We start from the raw sequence: 27,418 nt of genomic DNA on the forward strand, positions 1-27,418 counted from the left end.
CGTCTCCTCCCCTAGATTTTTATTATTATGTACATTCACATTTTTCTTGTTGCCCTTTCTACAAGAGCAACTACAAAAAATGCAACAAATATCTCAAAATTAAATAAATGGGGAGAGTTAGTAATGTCAGTATGCATAAAATATTTAGTAATGTCATAAAACTGTAAGAGCACCATGTATTTTAAAATAGTGTCTTTAAATTTCTAGTATATGTGTTTGTAGGTAAATAAAATTAGAGCAAAAAAAAAGTTTAACTTTTTTATAGATTTGTAAACAATTCAGTTTTAATCAACAAAAGCTAGCATTAATACTTGATAGAACTTGTTTAAACTACTTCAAATAAAATCACTCCTAACAATAAACAGCTAAATTTAAAAAACAAAATTATAAAACTTAACAAATATTCTGAAAAAAATAAAGTAATAATAAAAGTATTTTAATTAAGTTAAATAAACTGTTTGTAAACCTAAAACTGAATTAAATAACCAGAATGTCTAAGAAATATCAAGTTTTTACACCTAAATTTAGAATCTCTATGTTCTGAAACAAATAAACAACTAATATCTAGTAAACAAAAAACTAAAAAATAGAATTACGAAGAAAAATTAAACAAAAAATTTTTTACGACTTTTTAAGTAATATTATTTTTATGTTTTAATCATTGGGTATGTAAATTGAAATTGTACTGACCCAAGTTATTTTCGTTAGAATATATTATTTTTGTTTTAAATACTGGATTTGATATAAAAATTATAAGTTCTAATCTTATTTTCTAGCTCCTTTTATGTTAATTTGTAAAAAAAAAATACTAATTTTAAAAATAAGTAGATTTTATCTCTATCTTTATTTATATGTGATTCATTTATAGATACTTAACATTTATAGATACATAGCAAATTCAATTTATAATTAATCTAAGAAATTAAAACTTCTGAGGTAAAACTAAATTTTTATCAATTAGTCAAGGAACATAAGTTTACAAAGTCTAAAGATATAGAGAGGTGAGTTTAGTTTGATAGAATATTAATTATTTTTAATACTATTGTGTTAATACTACTTTAGGTTTTAATTTTTTAATATCAAAGCTAAGAAAATTGCATTTTGAGCAAAGCTTTTACGGCTAAAAAAGCGCGTATCTTAATGTTAGAGTACTGTATTTATTTTTCAATCAAAATAATAACAAAAACTTAAGGTAACAATGAGCTTGAAGTAAAAAGGAACAAAAAATTTAAAATGTAGTATTTTTGAAGAACGTTTTTACTTAAATAGTTTTGATTGCGTTTTGACTAAAACACTGTGTTATAATTGAAAATTTTTAGTTAGATTTCACTAAAAAATCGTAAAAACTATTGGTCATTAATATGTGAAAAGAAACCAAAAATTTGCCAACTAGAGTGGAGAAGGATAGCTGTCAAAATTGCACGAGTGCAAAAAATTGCACGAAGACACTTTTGCACGACAGGATAAAGTTGCACGAAGATATTTTTGCACAAAGATACTTTTTTGTACGAAGACACTTTTGCACGAGCAGACAATTTTGCACGGAGACATTTTTTAACAGGTAATTTTTTTTAATAATTTCAATATACAGTAACCTCTCGCTTATTTACGCTCATTGTGTCCACAGAAAAAAAGCGTTAAGATACGAGATATCGTAGAGATACGAGACGTACCAAATATACTTACTATAATGGCTGTTTTTTGATATTGCCTTAGTTAAAAGCAGACTGGGAACTTTACCACTTTTAACAATTTGTTTACTTTAATTATAAATATGAAAACATAAGATAAAACTATACATATGTTTAAAAAAAATTTAAATATATATGAAATAATAACACTTGTAAAAAATTTATTAATTTTAATAATAAGTAGATTTTATCTCTATCTTTATTTATATGTGACTTATTTGATAATTAACATTTATTTTCTGTTATACATAGCAAGTCAATTTATAATTGATAAGAAATTAAAATTTCTGATATAATGAATTAAAACTAAATGCGTAACAAAACGAGAGTGCGTAACGTCATAAGTGCGTAAAGATGCAAGAGGTTACTGTAGTTTTTTTTTATCACTGTTACCCCTAATTCTTACTCTCGGTCGATAATTTTTTTTTTTTTGGTTTTTGTTATAATTATAATTTTTAATTTTATTTAAATTCTATTAACACTATTATTTTATTATTATTATTTATATGATAATAATAATTCTTATTAGTTATTTCTTTATTTTAATTGCACTATCACTGTTACTCCTTACCTTTACCCTCGGTCAGTATTTGAAAAAAAAATATATTTTAGTTTTCTTTTTACTCTCGTATAAAAATGTAACTCGTACAAAATTGACCCTTGGTGCAAAATCGTCTTCGTGCAACTTTGTTCCCTTCTGTAATTTTGTGCTCTCGTGAAAACTTGGTTTCGTGCAATTTTGTGTACTCGTGCAGTTTTGTCTTCGTGCAATTTAGACCCGTTCCCGTTGAGAAACCCTTTTCTGCAAGATAGGTGGTTGGCATCATAACCAGTTTTTTAACTGCTATTGTCGCAAGACAGTTGAATCAAGAATTTTGTAGAACTTCGACCCAGAAGTTTGAGTAATTTTTGATTTCACGGAAGTAGGCTTATTGAACTCTATTATTACTTACCTTTTTAATTATATCTTCAATGGCCTATCTAGATGGTAATCTTTATAATGCTTGTAGAAAAATAGATTCCTTAACTATCTAAATCTTTTAATCATCTGATTAACTTTTAAAGAAGTATAAGAAAAAAAGTTCAGAAACGAGTTGAGATGATTAATTACTTTTATTTACCTTCTAGATCAGAATGTTCAGTTTCCCACTTACATGTTTTCAAAAAATATTTAAGATCTTGTAGTATGCAAAAGTCTCAAGAGTAACTTTTTCGACCAAACGTGTTAAATTTTCTTTCATGATAGTTGTTTTATCAATATAAGTAAAAATATCTCCACCTAAACTTGTCTTGGACAAAACGTTGTAAGGTATCCGTAGTAAACGACTCGATAACCGAAAGGTTTTTTCGTGCACTAGGTCCTAGGATCAAATATTTTGAGCGTAACTTTTGTCGTTAAATAAACTATAAACCTTGTAGTAAAGTATTCAATAAGTTCAGTTCTAAAAATATAAAAGATAAGTAATGAACTCAGCCGCTCCACTCTAGATCTTTGAAGTGATTGGCACTTTTACTTTTGTTCTAAATAATAAATTGTTATTGTTTTTTTTTACAATAAATCTTTTGAGGACTTTTCCTCGTTGCAAAATCTGAACTTCTAAATGAAAGTGTGTCGCGGTCAGCAAAATACTTTTGGCAGAAATCAGTAAACTCACGACTTATTTTGGATTTTGTACTACTTTGACTTATAATCTTAACGACGTCTAAGTTTCATATTCTAAAGTACTTTGTTTAGAATTTTTTGATGTCATTTTTTAGCTTTAGAACTAGAGCTTTGCGGTTTAACATGCAGTGAAGAAACTGGCAATCAGAATTAATTTTTTTTATAAGGAATCAATCCATTTTTTTCCTTAAAATGTTTAAGTGCATCATATATTACTTATTTTTTCAGTTGTAAAACACCTAAAACAGCGTGAAAGCGTCCTATAAAACTTAAAAGGTTTATATAAATTAATTAAAAAAAAATCAGTTAGAATACGCCTCTAAAAGCGTATTATAGAACTTTAAAAAGTTTAAGTGCATTATGACTTAATCTTTTTTACAATTAGAATACCCTTAAAGCAACGTATAAAATCTAAAGTAATAACACGCTTAAACTTTATTTTAGTTCCTAATATACAGAGTTTCTTGGCGAAAACATTAAACATTTTCACTAATAATTTCAAATATTTTACTCCACTATAATCTTTAAACTGTTTTAATGATAATAATTTTAATGATATTTACGTTTCGTTTTAGATGAAAACATAAAACATAGTTTTTTTGTAATTAGTTTTTTAGATAAACACATAAGAGGTCGTTAACAGTGTTTTTCAATAAGCTACTTAAAAAAAAAAATTTTGCTTAAAAAACTATTTAATCTGTAATAACGATGTTAAAACAAATTTTAGGTAACAAAGTGCATGAATAATTTTTTTTTTGAGTAAAATTAAAGTCAGTGTTTCTCAAACTTTTTTTTAAAGGCCCCCTATAAAGAAATTAAATAAGCTATAACACCCTCCAACAAAATTTCTCAAAAAACCATTGAAACCTTTTTTTTTGTTTTTCATCATCAACTCCAGAATATATAGTGTAACTTTCAAATTATGGCCTCCTTTGCTGCCCCTTAAATTTCTGCAATGGCCCGGTTTGGGATACCCTGCTCTAAGTAAACACATAATTACTAGTCGAATTTTTTAAAAGAAATATCTAACTCTTTTTTACTAAGTACTTGTCATGTTGTAGTCAATTATCGTGTTTAGAAGTTTTTACGCTGTTTTAGGTTTATGTTAACTAATTAAGGGTAGGGTTGTTTTGAGTAACTTTTAAAAACTTATTAGTGTCTTCTACTGAAAAAATTAAATAAATAAAAAATGAAAATTATACTTCTATCCTTTTTAGATTAAAAACACTAATATATCAGTGTTAGAACGTCCCAACATGACAACTACATAATAAAAATTGTTGAACTTTTTTTTCATGCTGACAAACAATAATATTTTTTAATAATCCTATACCAGTGTTTCAATTATAAGTGTATACAAATTATTAGAAAAAAGATACTTATTTATCGATAAAGTTATCAAAAATACCGTTAGAATAAATTCGTGAAAAATACCGTTAAAATAACTAAAGCAAACAAGTAAAACTTACAAGTAGTTTTTATTTTTTTAATAAACAATGTTTACGAATAAAAGTTTCATTTTTCACTAGAATTCAATGAAAAGAACAACTAATATTTTTTCATTTAATTTTCATCATTAAAATAACTACTTAAAAATATATATGAGAAAATTCAGGAAGTAGTTCAAAAAAAGGTTCAAGCGTATTTTTTTCTTGTTAAACATTGTTTAAAATCTTTTTTAAGGGTTTAGTGTGTTATTACTAGTTAGAATACACAAAATAGCGCCAAAACATTTCAACATAACAACAATTTGGTAAATATTAATAATTATGGTGGATAAAAATATTTTGCACAGAACTTTTTTTTTATTGAACTAAGACATATATTTTTGTGTTAAACAAATTACTACACAGGGTTGCCACTCGTTTTTTCAAAATTTTTCAAGGTTTTCTAAATTTCTTCCAGGTTTTTAAAAGTACACATTTTTGGGTCTATTTTTAGTTTTAAGCTAATTTCTATATAAAAAACTGTGTTAAATAGTATAAAAACATTAAAAAGATACTTTAAAGTTACTTTAAATGTGTTTTTTAATAAAAAATTTTTTGATGATGACAAAAAAAATCTTGTTTATATGATAGATTTTTTATGTCAAATCGAAATTTTACTATTAAAATTATTAAAAATTCCAGGTTTATCAAGGTTTTTTCAAAATTTCTCAAATTCCAGGTTTTTCCAGGTTATTTTTGCTTAAATTGTCGAATTCCAGGTTTTTCCAGGTAAAGTGGCAACCCTGTACTACAGTTCAACTGAGCTGTTAAGATACAAGAAACTGTAAACACAGAGAAACTTATTTATGTTCAACAAAAAAAAAGGAAATCTTAGTTATCTGAGTCTGATTCTTACTGTCTTAGGTAAATTGCTGTTGCTTGGATGGAGAACTGAATGCATCAGCCACGATATTTTATGATTCTGGTATGTGTAAAGCTTCAGGGTCATACTCTTTGATTTTTTTAACGTATCTTTGTTCTGATTGTAGTTGGTCTTTAAGCTCGTTTCTTAACACATTTACCAACGCTGAACAATCAGATCTTATGTTGAGTTTTCGACCCAATATCCTTGTATGAAAATGTTTTATACTTAGAGCTCGCAGCTCTTTATAGAAAACAGAGCGTACCCTACTTAGTCTTAATAGGCATCTTGTAAAAAAAACTCAAGTGGGACCATTTTTCAATCTGCCCCCACGTGATCGTCCGATTACAGTTTTAGGGGCTTGTTGCGATCTTCATGTTCTTAAGTTGCTGTCTCAGCAAGTGCAAACTTTGCTATATAAAAATATCGAGCATGTGCTTTATTTAGTTATAGCATTGTCCTGTTAATCTTTTTTGGCCACCTGATATGTCATTTAATGGTGCTGTTATTTCTATTACTTTGGGGATAAACTTGTCTAATAATTTATTAGACCTAAAAAACTTGTAAGGTTCTTACGGGTTAATGGCAAGGGATACTTCCTAATAGCTTGAACATTCTACTTAAGACATCTATTTCATTGATCCACACTAAAAACAATTAAACTTAATCATCAGATCACAAGCCTTCGGTAGACTTAGACATGGGTTTTGTTCTTATTGAAACTCGTCAGTCAGCCGCAACTAAAAAACCGGCAGTCATCAATCTACAAACGGCCTATCATGTTTAACCATAAAGCAGCCGTTTGCTGGTATTGATCAGTGACCTCTTTATGTTAACTTTAGCTTGTCTTACGGCGTAAGAAATTCCAGGGTTGGGATAGGTAGATTTTTGCCGATGCTTTTCTTATAATATATTTAAGTTTTACTATAACCAAAGAGTAGTGAAAAGTGTATATCTACAATAAACTATTAATTATGCTGATTTTTAAATGTTAACTTATTTATTTATCATATTTAAAGAATACCAAATACATAAACTATTTATAGATTAATACACTTAAAACTTTAAAACAAAAACTACTTGAGATTATAGCTATGAAAAAATGAACTTGGTATTAACAGAGTTTTAAATTTGGCATACAACTGAAAAAATAGATTTATTAAAATTAATTTTAAATAATAGTATAAAACATTAGTATTATGAACAAGACGTAAAATGTAACTTTCTTTTTTGTGCAAAATTGCTAATATAGATAATAAAAGCAATGAATTTATAAATAGAATTAAAATTCGATTAATATAAAGATAAGGTAATTTATATATTCTAAACGAAACGAATAAAAGTTTAAAATAAAAAACCTTAGCAATAAAATACATATAGCTTTAATTATTGAAAAGAATAAAACAATTAAAAATAAAAATCTATATAAGCTTATTTATAAAAATAAAAGTATTCAAAGTAGAAATTTAGTTCATTAAATAAAAACAAAACTGTGATTTAAACGAATAAACTTAAGCAAAAAAAGTCAGTTTCAGTCGAAAACTAATAAAAAAATAGGTTCAATTTAATATTTAAACCATTTTATAACATAGTTGTTTATTTTAGTAAATTAGACCGTCATTTACTATTAAAAATGCAATAAAACTTATTTAAGAAACTTTTATATTTAAATATTTTACTTTCCCATTTAAAAACATTGTAGGTATATATATTTATACTACTTTTTGAACTTCCTTAGATTATGACTTTTAATAATCACATAAATTTACTTTATATCACAACTTTCGAAATTTAGCCAAATACTTTGAATTAAACATACTCAAAACTACATAACTTTTGTTAGAGCAATATAAAAGAATTTAGTCTGCTTTGTGTGGGCTTTTGAACAGTCTAAATACAAAAACTCAGCACATAAAAATAAAGATCAAAAAAATAATGAAAAAACTCATATAGATTTCATTACGCGTCATGATTTTTAAATTTTGATTTAGTTCAAAATACAAAAACTGTGTACAAACTGTGTAATTATACGTATTAAAAGTTTTTATGACTGTATAATCTAGTTACATTTGAAATTTGAAAAGAAAACAGTCCAGTACTAAGTATAAATGTTAAAGCATTATAGTTATAATTTTTTCTAAATTCTAAACTTATACTTGTGTATATGCATATATTAGTGTATAAATGTAACGAATACAACTACTGAAAAAAAAAACAATTTTTCTATTCAAATATAAAATTACTCTGAAAAGATCTATTTTTATAACAAACAAAAAAAAGTAAACCTATCATATCAGTTTTATTTAAATTTTCTAACACTTTATATCTGGGGTCGACATACTTTTAAAAGTAAAAGGCCAAATTTACTGAAAAATTTCCCCTTCAACAGGCCAGACTGTTAGAAAAAAGTTTTTAGCGGGCCATAGTGATTTTGAAGAACTATAACTGAAAGAAAACTTAATTTAAATCAAAATCGTGATTAAATAAAATATTGATTAATGAGCACTTATTATTTTACTAAAATTCAAACTGAGAGCACAATAGTAAATACTAACAGTAAATTAGCTTATCTTTAAATGATTTTAAGCTAAAAAGTATGTCTGAACGCCAGATACTTCTGCTTTACGAGTTGAACTGGTCCACAAGTCGTAGTTTGCCGAATCCAGCTTTATTCATTGATTACAAGATAAATAATAGAACTAAGCCAATTTTTCGTGGAGAAATTGTTTCATATCATTAGGATTTCGTCTCATTGATACAAACAGAAATTCTGAGCACTTCAATGCAATTGATCTTAAAGCTGGAAGTCTAAAATATACGATAGTTACAACTTTTTTGTTTATGTGCATATCATTTGGGTAGATAAATATTTATTATTAAGTAAAGTTAAAATATTTTACACCTTGATGGAAATAGCTCAGAATACATAAACATTAAAAAATAAAACTTTCCACATGGTCGCTGCTTTAAACCTTTGAGTTATTTTTGTTTGATTGACAAATGAAATAAACTAAAGTTAAAGTCAATGTAAACCAAAATTGATTTTAAATTATTTATGTAGGAAATTTTATAACATAATTATAACTAAAAAAAAAGGTCATTGAGTGATTTTTGTGTTCTCTTTTTCTTAAAACGTTAATATCTTTAAAAGAATATGCTGGATAGGAAAAAAATAAAATTGTACTTTAGTAACTTTTGCTTTTAAATGTCTCACTTGTTGTTTTGAAAGCTGAACTTTAAACTAATATACTTTTTGGATATTTAGTTTAATTTTCAAAATGTATTCAAATATTTAACAACACACATTACATGAAAAATATTTTATTGTGAAGATCTAAAGACTAAGACTTTTCAATATAAATATCTTATTTTGAATATGTTTAAGGATCTATCGTTTGGTGCCTAAAATCTTGTTTAAGGATTATCGGAAAAACCTGAGAAAATTATTTATTTGAGATTTTAGTTTATTCTTACTATGATTTTAGTATTGATATTACAAATTTAAACACGTTAGTTTAAAGATCTATGGTTATGTGTCAAATATTTCTACAAAAAATTCTTTATGGGTCTATCATAAAAACCTGATAGAATTATTTTTTGCTATTGGTCAACACTTAATTGACAATCATGTCAGTAACTACAGGGAGAACTTTTAATTTTAATATGAGGTAAGAACTCTTTTCAGCGGTTACATGACAATTCAAGTTGTGACAAATCAAATTTGTATAAAAATATTTAAGGGGCAATATCTCAAAAATTAGTAATATTTTTTTTTAATGCCAATGTTGATCTAATTAATAAATTATGATGGTGAAAAATACTCCCTAAAAATTCATTTTTGATTTGTGTTGCAGGGTTGCCACATATCAAGCTGGGAAAAATTTCCTAACTTTTTACTGAAACTTTCCTGACTTTTCTAAATCAAACTCTTAATTTAAACTTATTCTAAAATACATAACCAAACACTTGAAACTATCTAAAGCTTTCAATCTTATTTTTATACAGGTTATAACAAGATATTTTTGCCAAGTTCAATCGTCTAATTTCCATTACATCACTTAAACAATCTGTGTATGATTAATGTATTTTCAATAAACAGCTCTATCAGCAAAATATAGTCAGACTTAGCATAAAAGTTGTAAAATAACTTAGAAGGTAATATATATACATATCTAATAATAATAAAATATTTATGTAAAACATGTAACAATGTAACATTTAAAAGGTAAAACTGCTGTATCTGACAACATTAGTAATTTTAATATTTGTAAAAATGAAAGAATAACCGTTAACAACCTTGGTATTTTAAAAGAATGTAGAAATAAACTTGAGACCCTGATCAGCGAAGCTATCTTAATTAAACGTTATAATCCAAATAAATTGGTTTGACTAGTTTTAAATATTACTTTAACCATTTAATATAAAATCCTTAAATCAAAAATCAATTAGAAAAGAATATACCAAAGTAACTGTAAAACAATACATATAAAAGTTTGATAAATTAAGTTAATTTTGTTAAATTTTCTGACTTTTTATGACTTTTTTTTCAAAAACCCTTATTTTTTCCTGACTTCTGTCTTTTTTTTTTCTTTTTCCTGACTTTTCCTGATTTCCTGACCTGTGGCAGCTCTGGTGTTGTTATAAACTTTATCTAAAACTGTAAAAAATATAACAATACTTGTAAGTATAAAGATTCCTATTTAAAAAAAAAAACATTTTTGTTAATTTAATAATTTTTTGTTCACTTTAACAATAATGTTAAATTGACATACTGAATTTTGTAAATCTTATAAATTTAATTATATTAATTGTTTTGCACTATTTATTAAGTTATCCATCGTCTTTTTTATTTATTTATTTGCAGGCCTGAAGATCCTTGTTGGGTGAAACGACGTTGCCTTTGAATAAATAAATTTAATATTAATCCCTAAGAAATTTTTAAATCATCTCAAACCTTGCACTAGGTGTTTTTTTATATATCGTGAATATAAAAATACTGTAGAGCTTAAATCTTAAAAATGTAATTTCTTATAAGCACCCTAAAACATACATTCAACGTGTGGTGTTTTTCACAACTATTGAAGATTTACTAAGTTGAAGATCAAAAAATTGCAAAAAATAAACAGTTTTATTTTTATTTGTTTGACTAAATAACTTAATATGATTATTAAATAAACTTAAAAATAAATTTCAAAACTATAAAAAGAAATCAAATACTTTTATTTTTAATGTTATAAAAATTTTAATTATATTTAATAAATCTTATTTAGCAAAAAAAAGCTTCACTAAAAGAGCTCTTCAGTACATATGATTCTTATTTAAATGGAAATGCTATAATAAAAAATAACATGCTTGAAACAAATTCCTAACCAAAATATAAGAGTTAACAAGTATAAGTCTAGCAATTCTAATGTTGCTAGTCTAAACAATTTAAAATAACTAACCTAAGAAGTAATTTGGCAAATCTTCCAGTTTGTTGAGGGTATTTAGATCTGCAGTAAATTTCAAGTGAAGCATAAACTTTTTCTCTCAAATATTCAACTTGCTGGGGATCGTGCAAGTCCTTAGCATCTACTTGAAAAAAAAGTTATGCATTTGAAACACAATTACATAATAATTTCAAGAACAGAATATGTTTATAAAGAATATTTTCAATTAAGTACCACGATTAAATTAATTTTTAACTATTAAAACTTGATAGGTTCTAATGATAATTATCAAAAAAATAAATAACAAAATTTTAGTAGAAAACGAAACAAAGTATGTCTCAAACTATAAAAACACATATAGGTAATAACTGATAAAAATTAATTTTAACTTTCTTATTAAGTTATAGTATTAAATTAAACTTATAGTTTTCCAACAAAATGTAAATATTTTTTAAATATATATATACATATTTACTTTAGTGGCCTTTTCGTTGGTCAACGATCTTGTTTTAAGCTTTATATAAGCTTATGTTATTTCTAACTTTGAAAAATACTCTTTTTGTCAATCAAAATTAATGGTAAAAAAAAAACCTTAAGTAAAGCAAAAATATTTGCTCAATAAGCTTTGTAGATGACAAACTTAATGCACTACAATAATATTTTTAATTAACTCGTTAAAAGTTTCATTATACTTTTTCCTCTTGTTTCTCTACTGCTTAATACAAATAGCTTTTAAAGCTTACAAAATGCTCCGCAGAGGGTTTTTTCTTAATACAATCAAACAAGAACACTTATATAAAGCCTTAAAATTATATATATATATTGGAATAATACTTCACTGTTTTAATTTGAAAACAATAGCTTACGATGCTATACAAATGAGTTTATTAGATTTAATATTTTAGCAGTTAATATTTACGGAACTATCAATTTAAATAAAACTAAAATAAATAAATTAATATTGCTTCCTTTTGTACTTTTGATGAGTAGCCATAAGTCAGGGTTCAATTATTAAAGCAATTTATAAAGGACAAAAAACTGAAACATCGGAATATATTTCGTGCTTTTTTTATTAATAACTACATAGCAAACAAAACCATCCGATACACTTTATATAACAACAGTCAGTTTCACAAAAAAAACATGAATCATTAATACCACTAATACTGTAATATAGATAATTTAAATCAATTAATCAGCAAAAAAATAAAAAGTTAAAACTAAATGCATGAATACAAAAGGAAAAATTGGAAACTTAAAGCAAAAATTGGCTGTGCGTGCTTTGGTCAAAAAATCTTGTACAAAGACAAACAGTGTTAAATAAAAATAAAATGCATTTTTATCCTGATTTATTTCATCTGCTTTGGTTTCCTAAATTATTGTTGTTCTTTTTTTTCAGCGTTTTTAAGATATAATACCGCCATTGGTTGCAGTTTTTAGCAAGCTCCATTCAATTAAAATTCCAATATATTTAGGTCGCGCTTGAAGACTTACTTAAAACGAAGTGTTGGACGACAGCGGTTGAGTCTACTAATGACGAACTGTATATACAACAGAGACTTTTTAATTTGCTTTTTGCCCATCCTCAGTAAAGCCTGCACTGGCTAAGGGTAAAGTATAGACTATAGTCTTGATACTTCTTGTTTGGAAAGAATATAAGCTAAGTAGGTATATACATGTGTCCATTAAAAATAGAAATAATTGCTTTAGATTTTTATAGGTTAATGGTTAATAATAGATAAAATACTTAATGTTAAATCAGACTGTTATAAAACTATACAATATTTGTAATTATTAAGTCTAAATTAAATAAATTAAAGTAAAAATACAAAATAAAATAACAAATAATAATATTAACTAATTACATTAAATGAATGAAGTACTAATTCTAAATATTTACTGGTTACTAATCATTTAGAAAATAAATAATAATTACGTCACAATATACATAAACATTAGGACAAGCTAGTTAATTTGTACTACAAAGTTAGATAATTCATTCTTTATGTTTGGACAAAGTAGTAGAGCGCTTTAATTTAAAAAAGTAATCTTTTATGAATAAAAAGTAAAACAACAAACATTAATTATTGAATTAATAAATTAAACAATAGTAAATAAAAGCAATAAAAGCCACAGAAACTTGGTATAATGTATATTTTTTATTTATTGAATGTTATTAATGGTTAAATCCAAATTATAAAAAATTAAAGTTAGATACAATTAGAAAGCAGACTGAATTTAAATTTAAAAACTTTTAAATTAAAAAAAAACACACAGAAATCAAACTTGTTATTAAGCTTTCAAAGCCCTTACCAAATAATTAAGTTACAGCGCTATACATAAAACCACAATGATTTAAACTACATACATGTTATATAATAGTAAATTAATTAATAATTTATTGTTATAGAAAGGAGCAGTCGGGTATTTCAATTAAAGATCTTATAGAGATGTTTTAAATATTTAATAATTAAACTATGTTATAAATTACGGGTTAATGTTTAATATGAAAGTTAAAATGTAAAACATAAAAAAACAAGGTGGTTATATGCTAAGTATAAACCTGCAGTAATAAGATCTCTAGCCGTTCTATTGGGGGTAGTAGGTAAAAAAGCACGGTTTATCTGTGATTAGAATACAGGTTTCCGATTAAACTTGGAACTTAATAAAAAAATATGAGGAATCATAGTCGACGAATAAAATGAATATACAAAATGTCGGAGAATAGAAAGTAACATAAGTGAAACAGATATAAAAATATAAATAAAAAAAACTAAATTTTTATTTAAGATATATAATTATAGAAATATATTAAGTGAATGTGTGTTTATATAAAAGGTAAATCAAAAATTAAAAGGTGAGAAAGCGCCAAGGTGTTATTTGAAGAAGAACCGTCGGTTGTGTACACAGTTGTTTGAAATCTCACATCTTTTATTTAGTACATGATTGTTTACTATCTTCTACTACTACAATTGCCATTCGTTCAAGGTTTCATATTTGGCAGATCTTGCTCACGCTACTTATGTGGGTAGCTGTCTAAATTACGCGAGCGTACAAAATTGCACGAAAACACAAAATTGCACGAAAATACTTTTGCACGAAGACTAATTTGCACGAGAGCATAAAATTGCACAAAGATAAAATTGCACGTAGACAAAACTGCACTAAGGTTCACTTTTGCACGAAGACACTTTTGCACGAGGGTATATTTTTGCACGAGCAGACAATATAGCACGCAGAGACTTTTGCACGAAGGGTCATTTTTGCACGAATGACAATTTATCACGGAGGGTCAATTTTGCACGGGTTTTGTTTCCTACCCAGGGACGGGTCAAAATTGCGCGTAGACATTTTTGCACGAGGGGACAAAATTGCACGAGAAAACACTTTGCAAGAAAAAATTTATATAAAAAAAAAAATCAGAATTAATAAATTTAATAACTAAATAATAGAAAAATACGAAAAAATAACTATATTATATTTTAAAAATTAAAAGAATCTGAATTAGAAAATTTAATATTTGATTAATAAAAACATTTTAAAAATAAAATAAGTAAAAAAATTAATTAATATTATGTAAAAAATAACAAATCGATTAACAAAAAAAAAAGTTGTTAACTAAAAAGAAAACATTATATATAAAATTTTTAAGTTAAAAAGTATTTTTTCAATTAAAAAATAAAAATTAAATGTTAAACAGATTAAAATAAATAATAAAAAAGTCAGAATTTTGAAAATTTAATAACTAAATAATAAATAAATTTTTAAAAAATCAAAAAATAAGATTTATAAAATTTAAAAATTAATAAATTAAATAATAAATACACTAAATAAAAGTCCAAAACAAAAGTTAATAAAATTAATAAAGAAAATTAATATAAATGAAATAAATAATTAAACAAATTTAATGAAATAATAATAATAATAAAAGTCAAAATGAACAAATTTAATAATAAACAAAATCAATCAAAAAAAATTTATATAAATAAAAACTAGATCATAAAATTAGATTCTAACAGTTATTAAAATATAATTACCAAAAAGAGTTTTGTTTATATTAATAATTTTTTTTGTTAAAATAGAAATTAACTAATTGTAGCTGTTGTATTATTTTGTTTGTTTTATTTTAGTCAAAAGCTTGTATCTCCTTTTTCTACTAAAAAAGTAAGAAAAAATTGCTTCTGACAGTGCTTTTGCGCAAGTCTGGGTTAGATAAAGAGAAAAAAACAGAGCAGGAGAAACTTAAGATATAGTTAGAGTAAAACGCGTGCAAATAGTGATGCAACTAAGATAAATTTTAGACAAATAGAAAATAATGATATAAATTATGTTTGAAACTTTCATATAAAACAAAAAAAAACAATTTTTAATATAATTTTTTGGAAGTACACAGCCATAACAGAACTTTCTGTACAATGCACAATAAAAATTTCATCAGAAGGATTTTCTCCTTTCTAAATTTATTTAAATGTCTCACTGTTTTGCATAGTCGTTTATTTCTGTGCAAAAGTATCTTCGTGCAATTTTGTCCCCTCGTGCAATTTTAGCACCTACCCATGTGAATTTTATTTATATATTTTTATTTTTAATCTTGTTTTATTTCATTTTGAAGTTTAATATAATTTTAATTTAATTTTAGTTTGCATCAATATATGTTTATTCTTAGTTAAGGGATATTTTTATTGAAAACTTTTTAAACTTATATTATTTTTTAAACACAATAATTTAGTTTCAGTTAAAAAAAAGCTAAATAAGTTTTAAAAAATACATAAGATTAATATAAACCTATATAAATTAAAATTAATTACATTAATACATGTTTATTTTATTTTTTTAATATATTTTTTATTTAGTTATTTTAAATTAGTATTTTTTTGTGCAAAATTGACCTTTCGTGCAAAATTGTAACTCTTGCAAAATTGAGCTTCCGTGCAAATTAGTCTTCGTGCAATTTTGTACACTTGTGCAATTTTGTTCTCGTGTAATTTAGTCCCCATGTGCAATTTAGTAACGTCGTGCAATTTTGTCTTCGCGCAATTTAGACCCGTTCCCTACTGATGCTATTTTTGGCGTGGTGAAGGATGCTCCATTCCATTTCTGGCTTGGTACCATACCTGTCAAAATACTGCCAAACGAAATCTGACAATCTTGTTGTCTTTGGCAAGTTTCGTTTGACAGTATTTTGACAGGTATTTTTCTCTCTATCAAGATCTCAAGAATATCTAGTAAAAGTTTTGAGTTTTTTCTACATACTAGATACTATATACTACATACATACTACATACTAGTGTAACTTTCAAATTTTCTCGTAATAACTAGTGAACTTTCAAAAATTCTCCCATAATATCTATAATAAGTTTCAAAACTACCCTAAAATAAGCCTAAAACCTTTTTTTTGCTCTTCATCATAAACTCCAGAATACCTAGAGTAAGTTTCAAAACTCCCCTTAAATATGTCTACTACATTTTTTAAGGAGATAAAAATCACTGGAAAGAACTAAAACGAATTAAGAATATTCAGTGATCTACAGGATATATAACATTAGAATCCAACTGGATCAAGATATTTAAAAAATTAGTATCCGACCGAATCCGTATTTTTTTCAAATTAATATCTGGCCGGATCTAGATAACTTTTTAGACTAGATTCCGGGTCCAATAAGGCATTATCCGGCCGGGTCTGTATACTTTGATCTGAAAGATGACTGTAAAAACTCAATTCTACAAAGTTTACAATCAATTAACAGAAAAATTAATTAAAGTCAAAAGCACAATCTACTTGAAAATTTAATTAAAACCACCAGGTGTCAAACAAACTTGGATTAAAAAGAATTATTGCTCTAAGACATCCTAACTCAGTTCTATCCATCTTCATATTGTGCATTTTTGTAACTAGTTGTGAAGTCACTCTATCAAATATTGAAGCCATGCCAACCTATCAAAAATTTTGCTAGCTTAATAATTAACTTATTTAAAAAGAAGATTTTATTATATTATATAGTTTTCTTTTATGTCAAAAATTCAGTTTAAAAAATCAAACAAAACATTATTTTAAACATCTCAAAAATTGTTTGGTTGTGAATACCAACCTATTGAATTAGGTAATTTATCATAATAAGTATACTTCCATATACTATTTTCAAGTATTTTGTTTTATAAATTTTTGACATTAAAAAATATCATAAAACAAAAAAAAATAATAATCATAATTTTTATTTCAAATTATTAAGAATATTGAATATTCATTCATAACTATAAATTTGACTTAAAAACACTAACTTTTGAGGCATCACACCTTTTTATTATGTGCCCACTAGAAAGAAGTATTGAGTCTTTTTGTTGAAGATCAATAGAACTAGAGACGCTAATAGATTTGTGAGAAAATGCTGCTATCAACAGTTCATTCCAACCTGCAAAGATACATTTTAATGGATATTTTTAAAATTCAGAACAAATGTTGTTTTAATATGTTTCTACCTTTTTTAAGTGCAAAAATTAAAAAGAATGTTCAATACATTGCATAACTAATAGACTTTATTTTAAATCAATTTCAACTAAACCACGTCAGTTTAATATCTTGGTAAAATAAAATGAAACTCAAGTATGTTACTAAAAATAAAATTTTAAATCTAAGCTAACCAAATAACGTAGCAACTGTAGAAATTCGTCTATTCGACTTTAAATTTAACTTAAGTAACTATTTAAGGGCATAGGGGGGGGGTAAACACCCTTTTTTGGTTTTTGATCTTATTTTGCTTAGTTTTTACTAAGCTACAAGATGCTTTTTACAGATTTAAAAAGTTCAAAATAATTTTTGAGATATAGCCAGTCAAAGTCGGAGGCAACAATAGGATCCTTATGGGAGGCGCAAACTAAAACGGCAAATAACTAGAAATCACTAAAAATCTATCTCCTCCTACGTTTTTTGAGATAACTACCTCAAATTTTCAGGAAGTGTTCCTTGCAGTATTTAGAAAATTCTGTTGGAACAGAATTTTAAAAAATTTAAAAATAAAAATTTTATAACAAAAAAACAAAAAAAAAACTGTTTTTTTTGTTTATTTTTTATATAAAATTTTTATTTTTTATTTTTTTCAAAATTCCTTCCGACAGAATTTTTTAAATATATCAAGGAACATTTCCTGAAAGTTTGAGGTAGTTAACTCAAAAAACGTAGGAGAAGATAGATTTTTAGTAAAATAGTCTATTTTTGCCGTTTTAGTTTGCGCCTCCCATAAGGAACCTATTGTTGGCTCCGACTTTGACCAGCTATATCTCAAAAATTATTTTGAACTTTTTAAATCTGTAAAAAGCATGTTGTAGCTTAGTAAAAACTATATAAAATAAGATAAAAAAACAAAAAAGGGTGTTTACCCCCCCCCTATGCCCTTAATTTCCTTGTTATTAGTGACTTTTATCAAATACCGTTAAAAATATGAATAATGTCAATAATACCTTCTTAAGCTTAAAAGAACTTTCAAATACATTTTCTAAAAATTAAATATAAATGTGAAAAATACAAAAGTTTCATATTTTTGAAAAAACAGAAGAAAAAACAAGAAATTTTTGAGTTATTTTATTTACTATTTGTTTGTTAGTAAAAAAATATTATTTTTGTGATTATGTAGTGAAATTTAATTTGAGTTATCTATATAGTAAAGCTAATAAATTAATTTCAATTTTTCAGATGTTGTGTGTTGACTATGTATCAGTAGTTTAAGGACCTATGTGAAACATATATGGATTTCTACTTAAAAAATATAACACACAACACAGAGCTAGTGATTCCGCAGATTAGTTGTGCAAGCAATAAAACAACAGTTAACTATTTAATAACTTTTACAAACATAAAAAAATTGTGTAACAACTAGATAGCTGAGATTGTCGGGTTTTTGAATAAGTGGATGTTGTGTTTTAACAGTGTTCAGTTCTGTGTTTATTACATAATTTTCTAAAAAGTAATTAATTTAGATATTACAAGTGCAAGATAAAATATGTATTTCTTTTTCCGAGCTTATTCTGAAATATTCTCTTTTATTTTGAAGAATTAAAATACTACAAAACTAAAAAAAAATCAAAAAGTTATGGTCTCTTTTTCCACTCACATACAACAAACACTAAATGCTAAAGATATTGTTGCCATATCAACAAAAATGTTTCTTAATACATTTTTTTTTCAAGTTTTAAGATGTTAAAAGTTACTATTTATTTTGTCAATCATTTTTGGCAACTCAAATTAAAAAAAGTTGAGAATAAAAAGAAGTTTCAAATATACTTTTAGAGCGAACTTTTACGTTTCTGTTTGCTGAAATTAAAGGAACATTTATGCCATGTGATACTTTTAAACGATAAACCTAATGACCCTTCATACTGCTTATTGTTCTCTGATGTTACCACAATCGCTTTATAAATTCCATTATCCTTAGCATTTTCCGTTGTGAGACATTATCTGGCGTTTCATGATTGGGCATGCACAAGTACAAATTTTTAAACAGCTTTTTGTTAAAAACTGGGCATTGGGCTTGTTAAGCCAAAGCTTAGGCTGACAGTTCCTAGGAAACGTTTGCCAACTTTTATTATTGCTATATATACTGTTTAGTGTTAAACGTTGAACCTACGCATCAAAACCAAGGCAGCTTATACATAAGACATAAAAAAAGGAACAAAAAATTAAAAACTTATTTGTAGAAGTCTTAAAGTATGAGCACTACTTAACTATTCTTCTACATAGTCATTTGTAACAAGCTGAAGTTTTAAGCTAACTTGCAAACTTTATTAAAAGCATTTTTTAAATGAGTGATATTATAGTTTGTATCTCTGAAAAGCAGCAAATATTAGTGAATTTTGAAAAAAGCTTTTTTCTATATTTTTTGCTATTTTTAATGCTTATTCATCACATTATGTTTTATCGCTCCTTATAAAGACCATTGCATATGCCTTTTAACAAAAACTTAAGCTTTTGAAACTGCGGTGTAGTTTTTTTTTTATTGTTGTCTGCATTTATTTAGTCCTAAGTATATTAATTTCCAATAGAAGTTAAAAAAAATAAAAGGTTAGAATGTAATAAGGGGTGAAGTTGCGCTTATGAGTTAAGAAGAAGGTATTGTGGTCTGAATTGATTCTACGTGCTTCACTTTTTAATTACTTATATTATTTAATGATATACACTTTGTATGGTAAGCGTTTGTTAACTAATAATTCATAACCAACATTGTACTAACTAATACAAATATAAATTATAGTAAGCTGTTATAAAACACCAACACAAGTAAAATACCTATATAAACACGTAAACAATAAAGACAACTAACAGTTAAGTTGTTTTCTTAAATTGTCTAGAAATAAGTGGGGTTCGAACGCAACATTTTGCAATTTTAGGATGACGTTTTCCCAAATATTTTGTAAAAATAAGCTACATTAATATTAAAGTAAGAGATATACATACATAGGCTATGATAGTTTTTAGTAAAAAAACTATATTCAAGGTAGGTTGTAAAAGTTTAAACAAGTATTTATAAGGCTTTCAATATATATCTAATAAATTTTAGTTTAGGTTTTATAAAATGTAAATACAAAGGATTCGGACAAAAAATATTAAAAAATGGCTTAGTGATCTACCGGATCCATTATTTAGGATCCGACCGGATCCGAATCTTTTTTCAAATTCCTTAGCTGCAATTATATACGGACGTCAGCTGCGAGATGGCATCGCATTTTAAAACAAGCTGGATAATTTTCTAACCCTGACGTGCGTCCTGCTTGGAGAGAAGCATGGAAACTAAAAAAGAAGCACTTTGTACAATAATCGTTAAAAATGCAGAATCGATTAACCATAACGCTAGGAAGTTGCAACCTCTGTATGTTGGCAGTAGGTGTCTACTGCAGAACCAAGGCGGTGCCCATCCGCGTAAATGGGACAGAAGTGAAATAGTGATGGAAGTGCTTCCACATGATCAGTTTGTAGTGAGAAGTGATGGCTCACGGAGACTGACGCTCAGAAACAAAAGGTTTGTAAGGATGTAAAACCCAGTCTCATCAAACATTGAAACGAAAGCTTTCAATGGTGAGCAGAGGAATCTACCCAGCTCACCTAAAGGAAATGTACGCCATCAACATCCTGATTTTCCTGTAGAGGTTACAGAATACTCTAACGGTACCAATATTGATGAAGTATGTGAGATTGACAGAGTTGAGTTAAGTAAGCACATTCCTGCTCCTTCAGTCGCCATAAAAAATAAGGTGCCACTTGCCTTGCGTAGGTTAAAAGATTTTAATGCGCCAGGGAAGGTTGAGAGTGGAGTACTCTAAGGTAGAAAAAAGAGTGCTTTAAATGAGCTGGAGGGGATGTAGCACAATTGAACTATAGTTCATTTTACTACATAAATCGGTGTTCATATTATAAAAGTATGTTTACATTTTTACTTGTTATTACGTTCAAGATTTTTCATTGTTAATGAAGTATTTATACACAAGATTTTTTTCTTTATAGTTATTGCCAACTGGACTGGACATTTTATTTTACTGTTGCAGTTAGAGAGGTTTGAGTCTGTGCGTGGTTTTTCAAGTAATTTTCCGCCAATAATTACTTTGATATTTAGAGAGAAACTTTATAAAATTTTAATGCAACTTCTATCAAATATATTGTTGATCTCATAGTATTTAGGAAAGTCTCCTAAAATTAAATTACAAAATTTAGTTTTACTGACTCACAATATGGTCATATGGTATTGTAGAATACACATTTTTATCTTCTTGTTTTTTTATTATTATTATTATCATTAGGTAGATTTTATTCGAGCTAATAGTTGAAGTTACTTTTACTTAATGCGTTTAAGTTTTATACAATTAGGTTACGTCAGATTTCTTTTATCAAAAAGCAAAGCATTGTAAAAAAATCTTTTTGAATCTGAAGCTTCATTTTTTTAATGTGAAATAATAAAAAAAACGTAAGAGTGAGAGAGGTTTTTGTACTATTGAAATGTTTGTTTGAGTCAATCAGAAATTAAAAATTTTTGAAAATTTACATTTTTTTGTGTCAAAAAAGAGCAAACACAGATAAAAAATATATATACAACAAGATGAATTTAAAAGTAGATGAGGTTCAAAGTAAACTAACAAAAAGTATCAACTTTTGTGTTAAATCAAATTGACTCTCTGAGTTGAATGTTGCAAGATTGAATCCCTGTGGTTGACAAATAAAAAAAATTGAAAAATTTTTCAAACAGTGATGATATCATTTTCTGAAGTTTTGTAAAGAAGATTGGAATATATAAGTCAGAAAAAAAAAACAATAAGACAAATATTCCTGCTATGACGTCATCACGTGTCATTCTTGAGGTGATTTTTTTTGCAGATTCGTAACTTTTTTGTGCTAGCTATGTCCCTGGTTAATAGTAATATTTAATGCAATTTTTGATAGCTTTTTGGTGTTGTCATTTTTATCTGGCGAAAATGTTCGCTAGTTTGTTTTATAAAGCACAGTCCATCAACTCTGTAAAATCCAATTGATTTAGGAAGTACAAACCTATTAGATCACATACCTCTGCGCCCTATAAGGAGCCCATGGGCATATTAAAGGTGTCTAGTTTATTAATTTGATAATAGAAAACATGTGTTTGCTTTATATTTAGTTTAAGCTTTTAATTATATTAACATTAAGAAATACCATCTTTTGATAAATTTAAGTTTTCAATGATCTCCGACAAAACAGGGAACAATACAAAACTTATAGTTATACTAGTCCTAAAAGAAATTTAGAACGTTATAGTTACAATGAAATGTTCTAATTTTTTTGACAAAATAAATGCTAATTATACTACTACATTACTATTAAAATTTTATTATTACGCAGAACAAAACCTGCACGCAGTAGTGTCACTTGATCATCCATATGAAGTTTCTTAAAATGAGGAATTCGTTTTGCCCAATCAACAAGCTGGTAAAGTTGCTGCACAGAAGCTTCTTCTAATGTATGTGGTGTCTACAGAATGTTTAGTTTTACAACACAGTTTTGTAATCCAATTTTAATGTTATTTGTCAGAACACTAATTTTTATAAAAACTATTATAGGAAAGTTTTTAAACGTGTGTATGTACCATTTGCAGTAAATAAATTAAGGCCATAGGGCGGGTAGCCATGTTTTTTACAAGTTGATCTTTTTTAAATAGATTCTTAAGCTTGTATATGCTTTTTATTGTTTTTAAAAATTCAAATTATTTTTTGAGATATGACCAGTCAAAGTCGAGCCGCATAATAGGTTTTCTATGGGAAGGGAAAACTAAAACAGCAAAAAAAGACTATTTTATTTAAAATCTATCTCCTCCTACATTTTTCAAGCAATCTTCTTCAAACTTTCACAGTCTAATCTTTATACAATAACAAAAAAACGTTACTTAGGAATTTAAAAAAAAGATTAGAAATATTTTTTTTGAAAATAAACACTTTGTTTTTGTGATAAAATTTTAATTTTATTACATTATCAAAAATTAAGTAACGTTTTTTTCATTTTTATATAAGGAATTTTCTTGGAAATTTTAAGAAGATTGCTTGAAAAATGAAGGAGGAGATAGATTTTTAGTGAATTTTTAATTTCCCAGAAAAATTGACCTCAAAAAATTTGTGGTCCATACGTTTGTATCGGAAACTTTTTACAAAAAATAAAAGATCTCAAAAGTTAAATGATATTTTCGAATTCTATAAAAACTAGCTTGTAGTTTGTACTTTAAGCTTTCATATAAAAGCCAAAGTTAATTTTTGGAAAAAAAAAAGTGTTTTACCCCCTCTATGGCCTTAACCTATGTTTTTTATTGACATTCATAGTATAACAGAGTTGTCACACACTCAGTGTAACTCAGGCTAGTTTGAAATGAATAAACAACTTAGGATGACTCTGGTTAATTTCTAAAAAAAAAAAGTTTAGTTCTAAATTTTTTTGAAAATCTCAGTCCAGCTTTTTTCTAGATCTTGAAGGAGATTTAGTTGCTCCAGTTTCAAATGTTCTAATATTTAATAACCAATTAGGATTACTCAAGACAGTTTTTGGTCACTTAGAATAGTTTTTTGACTCAAGGAGTGGCAACTCTGGTATTGTATCAAAAATAAAAGACCTTAATTTGTCTGAAGCTGTATTTTTTTGGAAAATTTTATAAACATAAATAGTAAAACTTTTCAAAGAAATGTTAAAGTTTTAATAAAAGTATAGTTTTACATATAAAAGCCACAGTTAATTTTTGTAAAAATATATGTCGGACCCCCCCCCCTATGGCCTTAAATATTTCTTATTTTACTTTTATTACAAGAACGTTTTCAAAACTACACTTTTTCATTTTTAAATAGTAAATGTTAAATAAATGAAAAATAATTGGTTAGTAAAACTGTTTTAAAAATAAGTTTAAACTATGACGTATATATGAATTTAAATCCATACAAAATTTAGAGTTTAGCAAGTAAAAATATGTTATATAAGGGCATAAAGGGGTTATGACATTTTTTTTTACTAAAAATACCATTGGATCTTATATGAAAGCTTGAAGTACAAACTACAAGCCAGTTTTTATAGAATAAAAAAAATCTTATTTAACTTTTAAGATACTGTAGTTTTTATTAAAAGTTTCTAAAACAAACGTATGGACAAACGTATGCAAATTTGAGGTCAATTTTCTTGGAAATTTAAAAAATCACTATAAATCTATTATCTCCTTCATTTTTTAAGGTAGAGACCTCAAACTTTCAGGGGCATTCCTTTTATAATTTTAAAGACTTTGAATGTTGGAATTTAAAAAACATTAAAAAATATATATTTTAGCAAAACAAAACAAAAAAAAAGGTTTTTTTTTTAACAAAAATTAAATTTTCCAAAAAAAAATCCTGCATACAATCTTTTAAAAATTAGAAAATAGACTTTCTGTGAAAATTTTAAGAAGATTACTTGAAAAATGAAGAAGGAGATAGATTTTTAGTGAAATGGTCTTTTTTCGCCTTTTTTAGTTTGCGCCTTCCATTAGGAACATATTGAAGTCACCGAATCTGATCACTCATATCTCGAAAATTACTTGAAATTTTTTCAAGCAGTAAAAATGTCTGATAGCTCAGATAAAATTCTAAATAAGATCAACTTGTAAAAATCAAGGTGGACCCCCTATGCCTTTAATAAATTATTGATAGTTTTGCTTGTCCATCCAAAGCTATTTGCGTATTTAACTTAGGCCGTTTTTCCTCAATCAATATTTTCAATAACTCAGTGTAGTAACGTTCGTGTAATAAAAATAACAAATAAAATAAGTAATTTATTTATGCTTAATTGCAAATGGTACATAAATTTTTTTTTAAATATTAGAGTTTTTAAATGAATATTTTTTTAATTTAAAGCTTTTAAAAAATAACAAAGTGAAAACAAAAACTTGTTTAGAATACTTTTAATATTAAAATTCATCAGAAAAGTTTACTTACAAACGCAAGACAATGCTACAAACGTTTTGGGATCTATTTATTTTTATTTAGTTAATATTTACATAATACTTTTAGATAAACTTGAATAGGCAAGGATAAAGCTTAGATATAGGACAAATTTATCTATTTATATCAAATTCAATACTTAAATATTTTTTCAAGTACTTCTTAATAAAATTTAAAAATTACTCAAATTTCGTTTATGCTTTTTTATAATTCTTTTTTTTAAACGATGAAACTTACACTTAATTCACTGTTATCTGCACTTTTTTGATCTGACATGGTTTCAGCCTCCAGTATTTTTTCTACAGGCATTTCCTTATTTATCTCATTAATCACGTCTTCTTCTGCATTTGTATTGTGCTTTTGTCGCTCATCTTGCACAGCTATTGGTTGAAAAATTGCATAAACAAAAAAATCAAGAACTTTATTAATAAATATTAATTTTCAATAAAATATACTTTAAGAAAGAATAAATTAAGAATACTTTTAAAATAAATTATCAAAATAAATAATAAAAACTTTTATCGCTCACATAAACAAAATAGCTACACAACATTATAAAAATAAAAAATTCTAAATAACATCAATAGATATATAAAAAAATAGTTGTTAAGCTTCCTGAATCATAAAATTGTACTGCTAATAGGAAAATCTCTATTTTCTTAATAGTACCTATAAAAAATATAAGTAATAAAAATAACCGTAATCTTTGCATTTTTAACTGGATACTGAATTAGATCTAAAAAACTTTAATAATTAACATTTGTTAACACAGTTAATTATTTATTAGAAATGTACTACACAGACTCAAAGTTCGCAAAAAGTTATTTTATTTAACAAAATGTAAATATAAAGTCTTTTTTTAATCAAATAACAATTAAAGTTAATAAAACATACTTAAACAACTATTATAACTTCTTTTTTTTACAAGATATTAAATAAAAAATGCATTCTAAATCAAAAACACTTATTAATTGAAAATATTTAAGTTTTAATGAAACAAACCAATGGTATTGTTATCTTATTTTAAATTCATTACAGAACCATTAAAAAAACAAATTTATTGAAAATCTTAAGTTCATAATGAAAAGAAAACTTAACTATTGATTTCCTACAATTTTTTAATATAACTTTATATAAACATTATTGATGTATTTCACTTAACATTTTCACCAATTTTATTATACATTAATTTTAAAGGAACATTTTATTACCGCTAAAAATCAGACATACACGTGATATTAATCAGAAACTAAATACTGCCCTAAAGCAATTCTAATCTTCTATTCTCAAAGGTTAAACTAAAATTTACATTCTATTCAAAACCATATAACTTTCAAAATCGTAAACTATATGTTTTTTAATCATATTAAGTTATTAATTTTCAGCAAACTAATTTTTTGTTATCAAACTAGTTTGTTTAATAACAATCTAAATGTTATTATTTTAATATTTTCAAATTTCAATTTTTATTAAAACTATAAAGAATAACATAACAAACGTAAAAAAAACATCAATACATAAGTTAATAGAAACGGTTATACAAATACAACTCTACTATGTAACAACTATGATTCAGAACTTTTAAAAAAAGGAATTTTAAACAAATTTACTGTATTTACTTAAACTCAAACTATCTGTTAATCTGTTTATTAATAAATTTACTATTTTATGCTAAACATACTTTGATACAAGTAAAATAAGTACAAGTTAAAATTCAATCTATAAATAAAAACTAAGTAAGGAATTTTAAGAACAAAACTTATAATTATGTTATTAAAACTTTAACATTTCTTTGAAAAGTTTTACTATTTATGTTTATAAAATTTTCCAAA

General features: G+C 25.8%; 1 protein-coding gene across 2 annotated transcripts in view; it reads right to left on the minus strand.

Moving 5' to 3' along the window:
- Positions 1 to 7,238: 7,238 nt before the first annotated feature.
- The window catches only part of LOC145837192 (retinoic acid receptor RXR-alpha-B-like), a 36,334-nt gene continuing 16,154 nt past the window's right edge, over positions 7,239 to 27,418 (minus strand). Inside the window, exons 5-10 of one of the 2 annotated variants that reach the window (XM_082944962.1) lie at positions 25,824 to 25,966; positions 22,992 to 23,112; positions 17,412 to 17,542; positions 16,950 to 17,067; positions 11,148 to 11,274; positions 7,239 to 8,511 (exon numbers count right to left, since the gene is read on the minus strand). In XM_082944962.1, the coding sequence (XP_082801088.1) occupies positions 8,403 to 8,511; positions 11,148 to 11,274; positions 16,950 to 17,067; positions 17,412 to 17,542; positions 22,992 to 23,112; positions 25,824 to 25,966 (749 nt within the window). In that variant the 3' untranslated portion in view covers positions 7,239 to 8,402. Of the gene's footprint in view, positions 8,512 to 11,147; positions 11,278 to 16,949; positions 17,068 to 17,411; positions 17,543 to 22,991; positions 23,113 to 25,823; positions 25,967 to 27,418 lie in introns of both variants that reach the window. The other variant, XM_082944961.1, reaches the window with a different exon arrangement.

Source organism: Thalia democratica, chromosome 5 (genome assembly GCF_965202585.1).
Source record: "Thalia democratica chromosome 5, ktThaDemo2.hap1.1, whole genome shotgun sequence".
Classification (NCBI taxonomy): domain Eukaryota; kingdom Metazoa; phylum Chordata; class Thaliacea; order Salpida; family Salpidae; genus Thalia; species Thalia democratica.